The sequence below is a fragment of the Oryctolagus cuniculus genome, chromosome X (genome assembly GCF_964237555.1).
Source record: "Oryctolagus cuniculus chromosome X, mOryCun1.1, whole genome shotgun sequence".
Taxonomy (NCBI): Eukaryota; Metazoa; Chordata; class Mammalia; order Lagomorpha; family Leporidae; genus Oryctolagus; species Oryctolagus cuniculus.
In genome coordinates this window covers 113,525,246-113,540,223 of record NC_091453.1, presented here as the reverse complement: position 1 = coordinate 113,540,223, position 14,978 = coordinate 113,525,246, and the positions used below count along the sequence as shown (strand labels likewise).

The following is a 14,978-nucleotide window of genomic DNA, read 5'->3' as shown; positions in this document are numbered from 1 at the left end:
GATCAAGCTTTACTCAAGACAATTATTTTAGCCATGGAAACTAAGTTCTTCCATTATGTGACTTACTGGTGACCAAGGACCAGACACTTACAACTCAGACTTATATTTGGCTTATGATGAAAATGTTGCTTATTTTGCCAGTCCAGGACGCTTGTGAAATTGCAACAGATCTGAGAAACCTTTTGTGCCTTAGCAACCCAGTCATCTTAGTTGGCTTCATTGCAGTAGGATAGGGGAAGGCCTCAGTGAATTGTCTGGTTTAATGAGCAATTCTGGTGAGAACTTGCATTTAAAAGGGGGTCACAGGCTGAGTAGTTAAAGAAGGATGCCTGTAATTGTTTGAATCTCCAGAACTGGGACCCCTCTTGGGGAAAGTAAAGATGACCTTTCTTCAAATTTAGGCTGCCCTGCCCTGGATCATTCATAAGGAGATGACTCCTAGATCATCATATGTCCTTTCACTCCTCTGCCCCATGTACAGGTGCATGATTCCACATTGGTGGGAAGGTTAATTTCTCATAAGTTATTGGGATGATGAATTCCATATCAAATACATTATTTTATTAAGTGTATCTTCCATCCTCTTTTTAAAAAGATTTTCTTTATTTATTTGAGAAGCAGAATTACAGAGAGAAGGAGAGACTGAGAGAATGGTCTTCCATCCTCTGGTTCACTCCTCAAATGGCCTCAACATCTGAAACTGGGGCAATTTGAAACCAGAAGCTTCTTCCAGGTCTCCCATGCTGATGCAGGGGCCCAAGCACTTGGGCCATCTTCCACTGCTTTCCCAGGCCATCAGAATGGAGCTGGATTGGAAATGGAACTGCTGGGACTCAAACAGGCACCCACAGGGGATGCCGGTGCCACAAGCAGAGGCTTAACCTACTAGGCACAGTACCAGCCCCATCCCATCCTCTTGTTATTGTAGTCATTGGAAAGAGAATAGATTATCACTGAAACTGTAGAATGGCAATTAAGAGGCGTAATTTCAATTTAGTATATGCAGGAATGGTGAAAAGTCCACTCTCCAAACAGGAGGATTTGTTGTTCCTTTGTATGGCTTCATGAAAACAAAATATAGGTCTGTCTGGCCCTTGGAAAGGTACACACAGTTAGAAAAGGGATTTTTCAATTTCTCACTGATATTTGCATGCCTGAGGTCTTAATTTTGTTCTAGGAATAAGCTGTCGTCCAAAGAAGGACTTGAGGGTTACCATTAGAAAACTTGCATGGAAGAGACATAGTTTTTTTGTCTGTTTGTAGAGACTCAAATATGTTTGTAGAGACTCAAAGGGCTGTAAAGAGCTGATGAAGTTGCAACTACCTAGTTAGATGGGACAGAATGTCTAGATGTTTCTGTTGTATCATTGCATAAAGTGGCACAGACTAGCCCAGTAAGTGTTACATTCCCAAAGAACAAAACTGTGGGCTTTCACTGGAGTTATTCTCCCAGAATAAGATGTCGCTTGGATTCTTCTCCTTCTGATGATCATTCACTGATGTATGGGATAGGTCATCACTAAAGGAGGCAGGGTAAGAGATGCCAGCTGGAGAGATGGCGGGAAAGGAGTAGTGAGAGAAATAGGACTGTTCATCGTTCACAGAGGAACCTGAAGAGCTGTCTGCTCAGCAGGTAACTGGTTTCCTTCTTTAAGTATGATATCCAATAAATTGGATATTCAACAGATCTGATTTGTGACTTTCACTGTTTCAGCATCTCATTCAAACTGCCTATCTCTCTCAGGATTCTTGTAGAAGTGAGGCTATCTTAGAGTAACATGAGAGACACTATTTTTTATAGGCAGAGTGGATTAGAGTTCTCCAGAGAGACAGTATTAAGTGGATAAACAGATGGCTAGATAGATTGACAGACAGCTCAGAGGGGATATTTTAGGGGAATTGGTGTATATGATTATGGAGTCTGAGAAGTCCCACAGTAGGCCTTTAGCAAGCTGGAGTACTGCGGAAGCTGGCAACATCATTTAGTCCAAATCTCAACACCTCAGAACCAGGGAAACTGATGCTATAACAGTCCAAGGCTAAAGGTCTGAGAAACTGGGCTGGGGGCACTGTTGTTAGTATTGGAGTCTGAAGATTGTAGAGTCTAGAGTTCTGTTGTCCAAGGGCAGGAGAAGGGTGTCCTAGTTCCAGAAAGCAGAGTGAATTTTACTTTTGTCTTCCCCTTTGTTCTACCCAGGCCCTCAGACTATAGGATAGTGCGGATAATGCCCTACTATAAATTGAGTGAGAGTGAATCATCCTTTCTTAGTCCACTGATTCAAATGCCAATCTCTTCTGGAAATATTCTCACAGAAATATCTAGAAAGAATGCTTTTTCAGCTGTCTGGGCATCCCTTGAGCCTGTCAAGTGAACTTCTGAAATTAACCATCACACCGGGGAAAAACACTTTCCCCCCTGGAAACTAAAAAACTGTACCTCTCACCTTGAATGCCATCTTCAGACCGACTAGTGGCTACATTTTTTTCTTTTGGAACCTATTTTCAATCACAAATGGGAGACAGTCTCCATGGAAGAAAATGCAGCTGTGTGTATTTTTTACTGAAAGTTTGCTAATTTTAAAACCCAGCCAATAGAAGAATCTGCAGCAGCAATAGTCATTTTGAAAGAGAAAATACAGACCATTTTGACAGTGATGCTGTTGCTATGGCTGCTAGTTCTGGTGGAGGTGATGCTAATAAGAAGAGTCCTCTTTGTATTGATAAAAATTTTTAAAAAATTAAAAAAGAAAGGAGGTACCACTATCAATTATTTAAAGCTTACCAGGACCAAGAACTATTCTTGGTTCTTTTCAACTATCTCAGTCCTCTCAAAAATCCTATGAGGTAAGTAATATTTCTAGTTCCATTTAACCCATGAGATTAATGATTCCGGAATTCATCCTAATACTTAATGTTATTCAGTGAACCTTAAATTTCTCTGATTGGACCTCTTCTTCCTGTTGTATCACACTGAAGCATAAGCTCATTTCAGCCTCATTCTGTGTGCTTGTTGTTACCAGTCACAGAGGGGAGGGCAGTTGCAGAAGCAAGTTTCGTGGATTCTTTTCCTCAGCTTAGTATAGAAATAAGAGGCTGGGGAAAATTTTGCAAAGAGGCAGAAACTTTTATTAGACAGAAAAGAAACCTATTTGATTGGCAAGCAGAAGAAAAAGCATCTGGTCCAAGAGGAGAGCAGGCTGAGTACCCAAACGAGACACTGGCTTTGAGGAAGTGTCCCGGGTTTTCAAGGCATTACTATCCGTTCATTGGGTTATCCTATTGGGGGTGCCCATTGGACAGGAGTAGGGGTTTCCCATATATATGTTGATTGGCTTGGGACTCAGGGAGATAGTGGGGGGTCTTCTGGAGACTGTCCATCTCCTTAGGGGCCCAGCCCTCTTCTCTGGTAGCTCTGGGTGGAAGATGGCAGCCACCCTGGAGGTGTGATTTAAAGCCATAAGGTCACACAAGATAGCCTGGATCTCCTGGAACCAGTCTGGCCCCTCCCCCCACCACCACCAAGGGCTCAGCCCCTTCCCCTGACAGTTCTGAGTGAAAGATTGCACCCACCCTGAAGATGTGATTTAAGGCTGCAAGGTCACTATGCAGCACAAGAAGCTATTAGTGGGGGAGATGCCAGTTGGTCTGGAGACAGGCTTTCCAGCCACAGCTGACAGCTTGCTTGTGAGGGACATTCTACCTCTGTCTGAAGGGGCCACAGACTCCAGCCCCACTGGCTGGCCTCACTTGTTAACTGAACCTTCATACTTTTGTTCCAGTGGTCAACCTCATGCTTGTCTCCCATTAAACTGTTTCCTTATTCCAGTGTTCACATTCTTATTTGTTGTCTCCCACTAATAAATGGACATATCACAGTGTCATACTACAGAAGGACAATCTTATTCCACTAGTATCTGCATGCAGATTGTCATACAGTGAACCTGTACCTAATCCCAGTGGTAATCAGAACACTCGCATCTTCAGCCTGAAACACAACATCATGAGTTGTCTTCATTCTTGCTGTTTCACAATGAATTGGAAATTTATTCTAGTGGTCATTGTTATGCTTGCTGACTTACGCTGCACATGAATACTACTCAAGCAATCATTTTATGACCTTCTATTTCACACACTGAACTTTAACTTTATTCCACAACTACTCTTTATGGTTGATAGCTCAAAGTGAACCTTAACATTACTCCTACGATCATCTTCATGCATTTTGCCTCACATTGTGCGAAATATTTTCACCTGTCCACTCAAGAGATGAACTCAGGAGGCCGGCGCTGTTGCACAGCAGGTAAAGCCGCCGCCTGCAGTGCCAGCATCCCATATGGGCACCGGTTTGAGTCCTGGCTGCTCCACTTCCAACACAGCTCTCTGCTATGGCCTGGGAAAGCAGTAGAAGATGGTCCAAGTCCTTGGGCCCCTGAACCCATGTGGGAGACCCGGAAGAAGCCCCTGGCTCCTAGTTTTGGATCAGTGCAGCTCCGGCCATTGCAGCCATCTGGGGAGTGAACCAGCAGCTGGAAGACCTATCTCTCTCTGTGTAATTCTGACTTTCAAGTAAATAAATAAATCTTTTTTTTTAAAAAAAGAGAGATGGACTCAGACTCAGGAAGCACAGTGAAAGCAAGACTTTATTATCACTCTTGCAAGATCCGGTATCTGATGAGCAGGCCCACCTGGAACAGTTACAGCAAACAATTTATATCCTAGCCTGCAGGTCCCTCCTCTGATTCCTCATTGGCTGAGTCCTGTTGGGTGTACAATCTCCCTGGACATTGCCCAACTTACAAAGTTACCTTCTTCCTTTCTTTTCTGTACTTTAATTTTCTCTTGAGAGTTGGCTACTCTATAACATCCTGTTTGCCTAGTGAGTTTTGCTAAATCTGTAAGTCAGCTAACAGTAAGTTTCCATTCTATGTTGAAAATGCAACACCAGACATTTTCTTAAAAATCCCTCCTATTTATTTTTATACTTTTTGGTCCCATTTTCACTCTTATTTTTGTTCTCAAATCACCCTCTTCTTCTAACTTGGTTCATCATTCTGGCTATAATTATGAGAGAGGTGAGGATTGACGCTACCATATCCTTTCACTTTCCAAAGTGTCATTCTAGCTAAGCCGTAAAGGAGTCATCAATTCCCACATTCTCTGCCAGGTTATTGGTTAAAGTAGTTGCCCCTGTAATGCCTTTGTGATGGTTCGTTCCATCAGGAGCTGTATTATTTGGGATGCAGCATTTTCCTCCTAATATCCTTCTTTCTGGAAGGGATCTGAGTATATTGGATAGTCAGGCATCTCTTTCCAGCTTCCTCCACCAGCAGCACATCCCACCTACTCAAGCCATATTCCATGGCCTCTGTCAGGATAGGGGAGGCTCAGAGGAAGGGGCTGGAATTCTTTTTAGAGTCACTTTTAAGGGTCATGTGGATGACTGACACACTTTCTATTGGTCCCCTTCTCTTTGTCACAGGGTTTCATTTACCAGTTATTTAACCCAAGTAAAATCTATTTTTAAAAATATTTATTTATTCATTTATTTGAAAGGCAGGGTTGCAGAGAGGCAGAGGCAGAGGCAGAGGCAGAGAGAGAGGTCTTCCATCTGCTGGTTCACTCCCCAGATGGCCACAATGGCTGGAGCTGGGCCGATCCAAATACAGGAGCCAGGAGCTTTTTCTGGGTCTCCCACAGGGGTGCAGTGGTCCAAGGACTTGCCATCTTCTACTGCTATCCCAGGCACATTAGCAGGGAGCTGGATCACAAGTAGAGCAGCTGGGACTTGAACCGGTGCTGTCATATAGGATGCCAGAACTGCAGGTGGCGACTTTACCCACTACACTGCAGCACAGGCCCAAACCTGAGTATAAGGAGTCCACCCTTTCTCTGCTGTTCCTATGGCTGTCTCAGAAGTCAGGAGCACTTGGTATGGATCCTCCCAGTATGGTTGGAGCTTGTCTTCCTTCCCAGTCTTAATCAGCACCGAGTCACCGGGTTGAGAGTGATGAACTACAAACTTGAGTGGTAGATTCTGGGCAAGGAGTCCATTTAACCTTAGGGATGATAAAGTAGAGGATATGGTCAGTACATGGTTCCTTTGAAACTGATCTTTGGTTTCCATTGTAGGTGATCAGTACTCCTATCTAAGTAAAGGAGTCCATGTAATAATTCACAAGGGGACAATCCCACCTCCCTTCTTGGAGCTGTTCTAATCCTAAGGAGTGCTATGGGGAGGGATTTGGTCCAAGGTAGTTTGGTTTCCAAGATTAGTTTAGTAATCTGCTTTGTAAGGGTTTGATTTGTCCTTTCTACCTTTCCTGAAGAGGAAGGATACCAATGAGTGTGGTAGTCCCACTTAATATCCAAGCTTTTCATAAGCCCCTTCAGTGTAGTTGATATAAAATGACTCCCATTGTCTGAATCAATATTCTCTACAAGGCCAAATCTAGCTATAATTTGTTTTAATATTATTTTGATGATATTTCTGATGGTGCCAGTTGTGAGGGAGAAAGCTTCTACTCAACTGGAAAAATGATCTGGCATCATCAGTAGGTATTTTAGTCTCCCAACCTTATGCATTTCCATAAAGTCTAACTGAATACTTTGAAATGGCCTTAACCCAGGAGGTCTCCCTCCTGTGGTTTATTTTCTAATTAGATTTTTATTTATAGCAATGGTATAGATTTTCACACACCCATAGTTTGTATGTATTGCCTCACACATAGCTTGGGGATCCCAGTGGCTCCATTTATGCCTTCAGTTTGAGTGGTTCCTATTATGTGTAAACCAAAGCCTTATTATTGCTCTAGAGATTGTGGAATTAGATTGGATTATTTAATTCCTTCTTCTATTGGAAGTTGCTTAGCAGCTTCATTTGAAGTCTGTTTTCTATAACTCCCATATAATTTCCCCTTCAATGACAATTTGCATGTACTATAGGCACTTCTGCTGGAATTAAGAGGCTTTCTAGAACTTGTTTTATTAATTCCCAATGTACCAGTTCCTTCCTTCTATTATTTACAAAGCCCCCTCTTTGTCCAGATTTTCTCAAAAGTATGTAAAACCCTTTAGACATATTTAGATAATTCACAGGTTTGGGCTGACCAATTGTTAAGTAATTGTCTACCCTCACAAAAGGATTGGCTATTACCATTGATGATAGCACCACCATTGTGTCTTTCCCTCTATTACTTTGGATGAACCATCCATGAACAATCTGTTCCCATCATGCAGTGGCACCTCCCTGAGATCTGGCCTGACCCCAATCTGGCATTCTATAAACTTCTTGTAAGGATGGGGTTTTGTAGTTCACATAGAGAATTAGAACTTGGCATATCCAATCTTCATCTGAGCTAAACTTGGCCCAAAAGGCCAAGGGTTCATGAATTGGGTCTTTAGGCCTAATAAAACAGCAATATCGAATCATTTTTCCCTTTGCTTTTTTCTTGGTCCTAGGGGCATCCCCCAGGAACCCCAACATTCTCTCCAATAGACTAAGGAACATTTTCCACATCCCCTTCCCCAGGCCTAGAATTTTCATTCCCCATTTTCAACCAGTCTTTGTGCCTGAGTTTGCCTGTGCACTCCACATTCCATAATGGAGACTTCTGGCACATCACCCCAAGTTTTCCTGTGAACTCAACCACCCGTAGTAGAGATTTCTTGCACACCCCAAGACCCACTTCATCCATCTTTGGCAGTTTCTCTTTTGGGAGAATGAAACCTCAAGACTCTGCACTCGCTTCATATCTAGGATATGTCTCAGTCACACACACCCCATATCACTCATCCCATCACATGAAATCTTAATTTTTCTAGAGTCCATCTTCATGTCAACTGTATCTTTATTCTAATGTTCATTTTCCTTGTTGTAGTCACATACACTAACCTTATTACAGGCGCCATCTTCATTTTCATACTTGTGGTCTTATGATGACCTTAATCTTAGAAAAGTGGTCATTTTCATCCTTATAAATTCACATTGAACCTTTGCTTTATTTCAGCAGTTATAATTATCTCACATCGAAGCAAGCCTTATTACAGTCATCTTCATGCTTGTTGTCACACTGAACTTTGCATTTATCTAGATGTCGTCTTGTTGCTTAGTCTCATACTGAACCAAAATATTAGTGCAGCAGTCATCTTTATGCTTCTCTCACACAGAACTATCATCTTATTTCAGCAGTCATCACATACGTTGTTTCATGTAGAATCTGAACTTTTTTAGTGGTTGTTGTCTCCTATTGATTCAAAACCATATTCCAATGGTCAATATTATTTTGTCTTGTTGTTAAGGACACTGAACCTTAACATTTTTCAGTTGTCTTCATCACTCTGAAATGTCCCCTTATTCCAGTGGTAGTCTGCATTCTTGTCTCACACGGTTGTGTAATCTTTGGCAGTAGTCATGCTCATGCCTATTGCCTTATTCCAACAGTTATTGTCATGCTTGGTGTCAGACACTGAGTTTTAATCTAATTCCAGTGACTGTCTTCATACTTGCTATCTGACACTGAACATTAATCTTCTAGCAGTTGTCATCATGTTTATAGTCTCAAATGAAACTTTACCCTAATGCCTATAGCCATTTTAATGCTTGCTCTCTCACACTGAAGCAAAAACTTATTCCAGCAGCTGTCTTTATGACTGTTTTCTTTCGCTTATTCATAACCTAATTCTTAATGGTATATACATGGTTGTTATGCCATACTGAACTATAGCTGCTTTGTAATAGTAATATTTACGGTTGTTTTCTCATACTGCAGCTGAATATTACTCCAGCTGTCATTTTTGCATTTGCTGTCTGACACTGAAGTTTAAGTTATTATTGTGGTTATCTTCCTATTTATTTTCTCACATGAATATTAACCATTTTCCCGTGCTTGTTTCCTGATACTGCACCCTAATTGCTCATTCTCATAATTGGTGTCTCATGCTGAATATTAACCTTATTGCAACAGTCATCTTCATGCTTGGTATGTAACACTGATCTGTAAAGTACTTTTATTTTCATCTTCATGATTCTGGTCACACTGAAACTTATCTCCATCCCAGCATTTGCTTTCATACTTGCTTTCTTATGCTGACCTATAATTTAATTCTAGTGTTCAATATCATAATTTCTCCCACTGAAATGTAACCTTGTAACAGTGTTCATATTCATGTTGTTGTCTTACAGAAACTTAGCCATATTTATTTTTTTTTCTTTTTCTTTTTCTTTTTTTTTTTGACAGGCAGAGTGGACAGTGAGAAAGAGACAGAGAGAAAGGTCTTCCTTTGCCGTTGGTTCACCCCCACAATGGCTGCTGCGGTCAGCGTGCTGCGGGTGGCACACCGCGCTGATCTGAAGCCAGGAGCCAGGTACTTATCCTGGTCTCCCATGCGGGTGCAGGGCCCAAGCACTTGGGCCATCCTCCACTGCACTCCCGGGCCACAGCAGAGAGCTGGCCTGGGAGAGGGGCAACCGGGACAGAGTCTGGTGCCCCAACCGGGACTAGAACCCGGTGTGCTGGCACCAGAGGCGGAGGATTAGCCTATTGAGCCATGGTGCAAGCCAATTTAGCCATATTTCATCAGTCATTTGCTTTCCCAGCTGTCTTCTTCATCTTTTCCATTACACTTTCCATTACACACTGGACGTTAACCTTATTCTGTTGGTTACCTTCATGTTTTTTGTTCCACGTTGAATCTTTTTTTTTTTTTCATTTGACAGGTAGAGGTATGGACAGTGAGAGAGACAGAAAGGTCTTCCTTCTGTTGGTTCACCCCCAAAATGGCTGCTATGGCCAGCACGCTGCGCCGATCCGAAGCCAGGATCCAGGTGCTTCCTCCTGGTCTCCCATGCGGGTGCAGGGTCCAAGGACCTGGGCCATCCTTCACTGCCTTCCCAGGCCACATCAGAGAGCTGGACTGGAAGAGGAGCAACTGGGACTAGAACCCGGCGCCCATATGGGATGCCGGCGTTGCTGGCAGAAGATTATCCAAGTGAGCCACGGCGCCGGCCCTTCCATATTGAATTTTAACATTATTCCAATGATCATCTTCATGCCCGTTGTCCCACTCTAAACCTTACACTTATTCTGTTTAACATCTTCATGACTGTTGTCTCATAATGAACTATAATCCTAATCCAGCCATCACTTCTTATTTGTTGTCTCACATTGAGCTAAACCTACACCTAGTGGTCATCTTCATGCTTGCTGTCTCACAGAGAACCTTTACCTTATTACAGTCATCTTCATGCTTCTTGTTTCACACGGAAAAAGAACCTAAATGCACCGGTCATCTTCATCTTTTCTTTGTCAGACTGAGCCATAACCATATTTCAGGTGTCATCTTTATGTTTGTTATCCCACATGGAGCCTTATCTTTATTCAGGAAGTCATCTTCCTGTTTATTGATTCACATTGAACTGTTTATTAAACAAATAACTTTGGCAAAATATCCAAAGCTTGATTTCCTCACCGTTTGCCTTGCTTTTGCCTTGCTTCCCAAGAGTTGCAATCTAGGTCCCCTGTCCTTGAATCTAATCAGGCTTGAGACTGCTGCTAACAAGATACAGCAGAAGTGATACAGTGTCACTTTTGAGGTAAACACATAGAAGTCTTTGTAGCTACTATATTGTTCCCTAGCATTGCTTGCTCTTGGATCCCACATAAATAAACTATTTTGAGACCACCATTATGGAGAGACCACATGTAGTCTGTCAGCTGGCTAATCTGAACTGAACCTGTCTTTCAGCCATCCTGGCTATCCCATTTTGTCTTAGTGAATCCACCTGCTCCAACAGTTCCAGCTCCATATTTGTGAGTAGCCCAAATTGAGGCCCTGCACATTCTGGGTAGAAAAGGGCCATCCGTTGTGCCCTATCCAAATTCCCCATCCATATAAACTGAGAGTATAATAATGCAGCTACTTTTTACACTGCTAAAATTTGGAGTGGTTTGTTACACAGAAATAGATAGAGGTAATGTTTTCAAGACCGATGCAACATCAGAAAGACTTTGTCTAGATGAGCAATGGGAAAGTAGACCACAAAACCTTGAGAAAACAGAGTGCCTTCATTTCTTTTCTTTAAAGGCTTATTTATTTATTTGAAAGTCAGAACTACAGAGAGAGAGGGAGAGACAGAGAGGGGCCTTCTATCCTCTGGTTCCCAGATGGCCGCAATGGCTGGGGCTGTACCAGGCCAAAGCCAGGAGCCAGGAGCTTCTTCTGGGTCTCCCACGTGGATGGCAGGGACCCAAGGATCCTCTGCTGCTTTCCCAGACCATTAGCAGGGAGCTATATAGAAAGTGGAGCACCTGGGACTCAAACCAGCAGCCATGAGGAATGCCAGTGCCACAGACAGAGGCTTTATCTGCTATGGCACACCACAGGCCCCACCTTCATTTCTTATAAAGGAGAAATAAAGCTAGAACCAAGAAAATATATTTGCAACTGATAATATAGCCCTAAAATACATGAGACAAAACACAGAATTCAAGTGAAAAGTGAAGAACTCAATAAAAAGAGTTGGAAGAAAGATTGGATAACAGGTACCAAAACACCATCAGACAAAAGTGAACAATTTCTAATGTTTCACAGCATGGGGTATGGGATAACTATATTTCATAATAACATTCTGTTATGTATAAAATACTGGAGGAGAGGGGGTATTAGGCTACAAGCATGAGGAAAAGATAAGAAGACAGAAAGGCTGGTCACCTGGCTTGATTGTCTTATACTGTGAATGCATACTGATGTATTGCATTGTACCCCATAAAAGTGTACAACTATTACATGATAATCAAAAATATAAATAAAATAGAAAAAAATAATAGTTTGATACTTAAGTATCTCTCCCTCAATTATGAATAGAACTAGGCAGATTACCAACAAAGAAATAGAAAATCTGAACAACATATTCCCCCAACAACAGTAAGAAAAAAGATTCCTCCCAAGTGCATATGAAACATTTTCCAGAATAGGTCATATGTTAGGCCATAAAAAAGCTTTAATAAATTTACATAAATGAAATCATTTAAAGTATGTTCTCCAGCTACAAAGGAGTGAAATGGGATGGGAATAGAAGAAAGAAATTCAGAAAATGCACAACTGTATGGAAATCAAACAATATCCTCTTTTTTTTTTTTTGACAGGCAGATTCGACAGTGAGAGAGAGAGACAGAGAGAAAGGTCTTCCTTTGCCGTTGGTTCACCCTCCAATGGCCGCCACGGCTGGCAGGCTGCGGCCAGCGCACCACGCTGATCTGAAGGCAGGAGCCAGGCGCTTCTCCTGGTCTCCCATGGGGTGCAGGGCCCAAGCACTTGGGCCATCCTCCACTGCCCTCCCGGGCCACAGCAGAGAGCTGGCCTGGAAGAGGGGCAACCGGGACAGAATCTGGCGCCCCGACCGGGACTAGAACCCGGTGTGCCAGCGCCGCTAGGTGGAGGATTAACCTATTGAGCTGTGGCGCCGGCCACAATATTCTCTTAACTGTTGCTACAAATAATAAAACAGAAGAAGAAATAGAAAATATTCAGATTAACGAAAATGAAAACAAATTATACCAAAACTTATGGGATACAGCTATAATTCTTAGAGAGAGATTAAGAGCTGTAAACATTTTTTTATTCCCTTAAACAGCTCACTTCTCAATACTCCCTTTCAAAAGTGCCATTTCTCTCAGTCTTACCAAAGCCCCTGGTCCTACTTCTAGAACAATTGACCAGGACTGGACTCTTCTAGAGAGCTCAAAAGTCTGAAACAGAGAAATCAAACCACAACTCTAAATGCAGCTACAATTCTTATCCTTCAACTGTTCTAGTTGCTAAAGAACTGTGGAAGTTGGCTAAATCTCACTGCTTTGTCTGCAACACCTTCAATGACAGGGAAAAATTCAAACCAAGATGGTTACTGTATATTACTCATCTTTATGTCCTATTCAGAGCTCCTTCTCAATGTGCTCTGTCTTGAAAAATACAGTATCCAAGTTTTGGAGTCGGATTTCCCCTTAGAGGACATTAACTCCCTCATGCCACTAAACTCCCATTCACCTATTTAAAGACTCCTAAAATTAAATGCATAAACAAGCTCTTGGTTTAATGTAGCTTTACCAAGACCAGATTGTGTACACAGGGGAGGGCACAAATTTTGGTAAAGATAGAACAAAAATTCAATTCTACCATGTATTGCAAGAGAGTCTCTCCTATGGAGAGTCTCTCCAAGTTATTTGCTAATGATTAAAGGTGCAAGCCATTATAGATTCACTGCAATGAGGGCAGGAAAAAGGTTACATTGCAGAGATGACACATGATTGGTCTCTTAAGAATTATTGGGGCCAGTGTTATGGTGTAGTGGGTAAAGCCAATGCCTGTGACACAGGCATCCCATATGGGTGATGGTTAGAGTCTGAGCTGCACCACTTCTGATCCAGCTCCCTGCTAATGTATCTGGGAAAGCAACAGCAGATGGTCCAAGTGCTTGGGCCCCTATACCCACCTGGGAGATCCAGAAGAAGCTCCTGGCTCCTGGCTTTGGAGCAGTCCAGCTCTGACCATTACAGCATCTTAGGAAGAGGGAGGGATTCCAAACCTTCCCAGGAAGCAGTGTAACAGTTTCCCTCTCTCCACTCTAGGCAAAAATGAGGGACATCTGGTTTTTCACTGTTCACCTTCTACTTCCCTACATTCATAGGAAGGGAATGTAGCTAGGAAGAGATGGCTAAAAAACTATTTCAGATATATTTCATCATGGGGTAAACAAGCCTCTTCCAGGTCCAACATGGTCTGATCTTCAGGAAAGCCCTGAAACCTTAGAGTTTTGAAGTCATCTCCAGTAAGTGCTACTACATCCATACTCTTGTATTAAGTGATAAAGATGTTGATAAATATAAATATTTGAAATAATGTTTTATAATATTTTAATATGCTTAGGATCTTTAAAAAAAATATGAACTTAGGTCCTTGAGAACCCTTGTCTGATAATGCCAGCTAGAAGACTGGATAGAGGCTAACCTATATATCCTTCAGGAAGCATGGAAGCTACCACCTCCAATCCCTGTTATTAAAGTCCTAGAATTGGGGCCTGAGCAAATTGATGACTAATGTCTAAGGAAAGGCTAAGAGATGAACTCTCTTTTCAATCAATCAGTTCCACAGGACTAGACAAGAAGGAGAAACAGGTGTTCGGTTCAGGGCCCAATAGTGAGCTTTGGTTACATATGAGCATATTCAGCCCGTATCTCTAGGCTAGGAAGGATAGAGGGTAGCAGGAATGAAGCTCATGCTGTTTCCTGGAGGGGCTGAGCCCCCTTTCTCTTCAGAATGCTATGGGGATTGCAGGTGCAAGATGCAGCAAAGTGGGAAGCCTCTCTTCCTCCACCTGCTGGTGAGCCGCTGGGGGGGTTGATGTCCCTGTATTTTCCCCACTGTCCTGCAGTGTAGCCTGGAAAAAAACACCCAGGGTACACTTGGAAGCAATCCCTGCAGATTCAGAATGTCCGTAGTTGCGAAATCCTTAGTGGGACTGCTGCAGGTTCTGTCCACTTTCAGGAGGACAGATGAGGATGGTATCTTGAGGGTGATCCTGGATCCCAGCCTGGTTTGGAGAGGCCAGGACCCTCTGAGGTCTTTTAGCATCCTGTTTTTTACTGCCAGTCTCAATACCTAAGCAACTATTAACAATTGCTATATGATATCTATAGAGGACCTCAACAACAAAAACAAAATATCCTTGCTAAGGGAAATGGGAGTACAAATGTGTAGGGAAGGCAGACCAGGAAGCAACCCACCCAACCTGCCACTGCCCTTTTGCAAACACCAGTAAGATATTAATGTAATTGAGAGGTCCAAGACTAAATATGTGCACTAAAATGGAACTCTTATTTTGTAGAGCTTTTAGGATATTTACCAAATTCTATCAAATACAAGTCTTAAAAAGTCCTAAATGAGCTTTCAAAGCAGAAATTGAGTGAAACCTATTTTCTAATCAC

General features: G+C 42.3%; 1 protein-coding gene across 3 annotated transcripts in view; it reads right to left on the bottom strand.

Moving 5' to 3' along the window:
* Window positions 1–5,517: 5,517 nt before the first annotated feature.
* Window positions 5,518–14,978, bottom strand: part of ZNF449 (zinc finger protein 449) — a 34,927-nt gene continuing 25,466 nt past the window's right edge. The window contains exons 6-7 of one of the 3 annotated variants that reach the window (XR_011385470.1): window positions 13,487–13,618; window positions 5,518–6,056 (exon numbers count right to left, since the gene is read on the bottom strand). Coding sequence is in view for 2 of the 3 variants with exons in the window: in XM_070066761.1 (XP_069922862.1) it covers window positions 13,545–13,618 (74 nt within the window). In the remaining variant the exon portion in view is untranslated. Of the gene's footprint in view, window positions 6,057–11,978; window positions 13,619–14,978 lie in introns of those variants that run through there. The other 2 variants (XM_002720320.5, XM_070066761.1) reach the window with 2 other exon arrangements.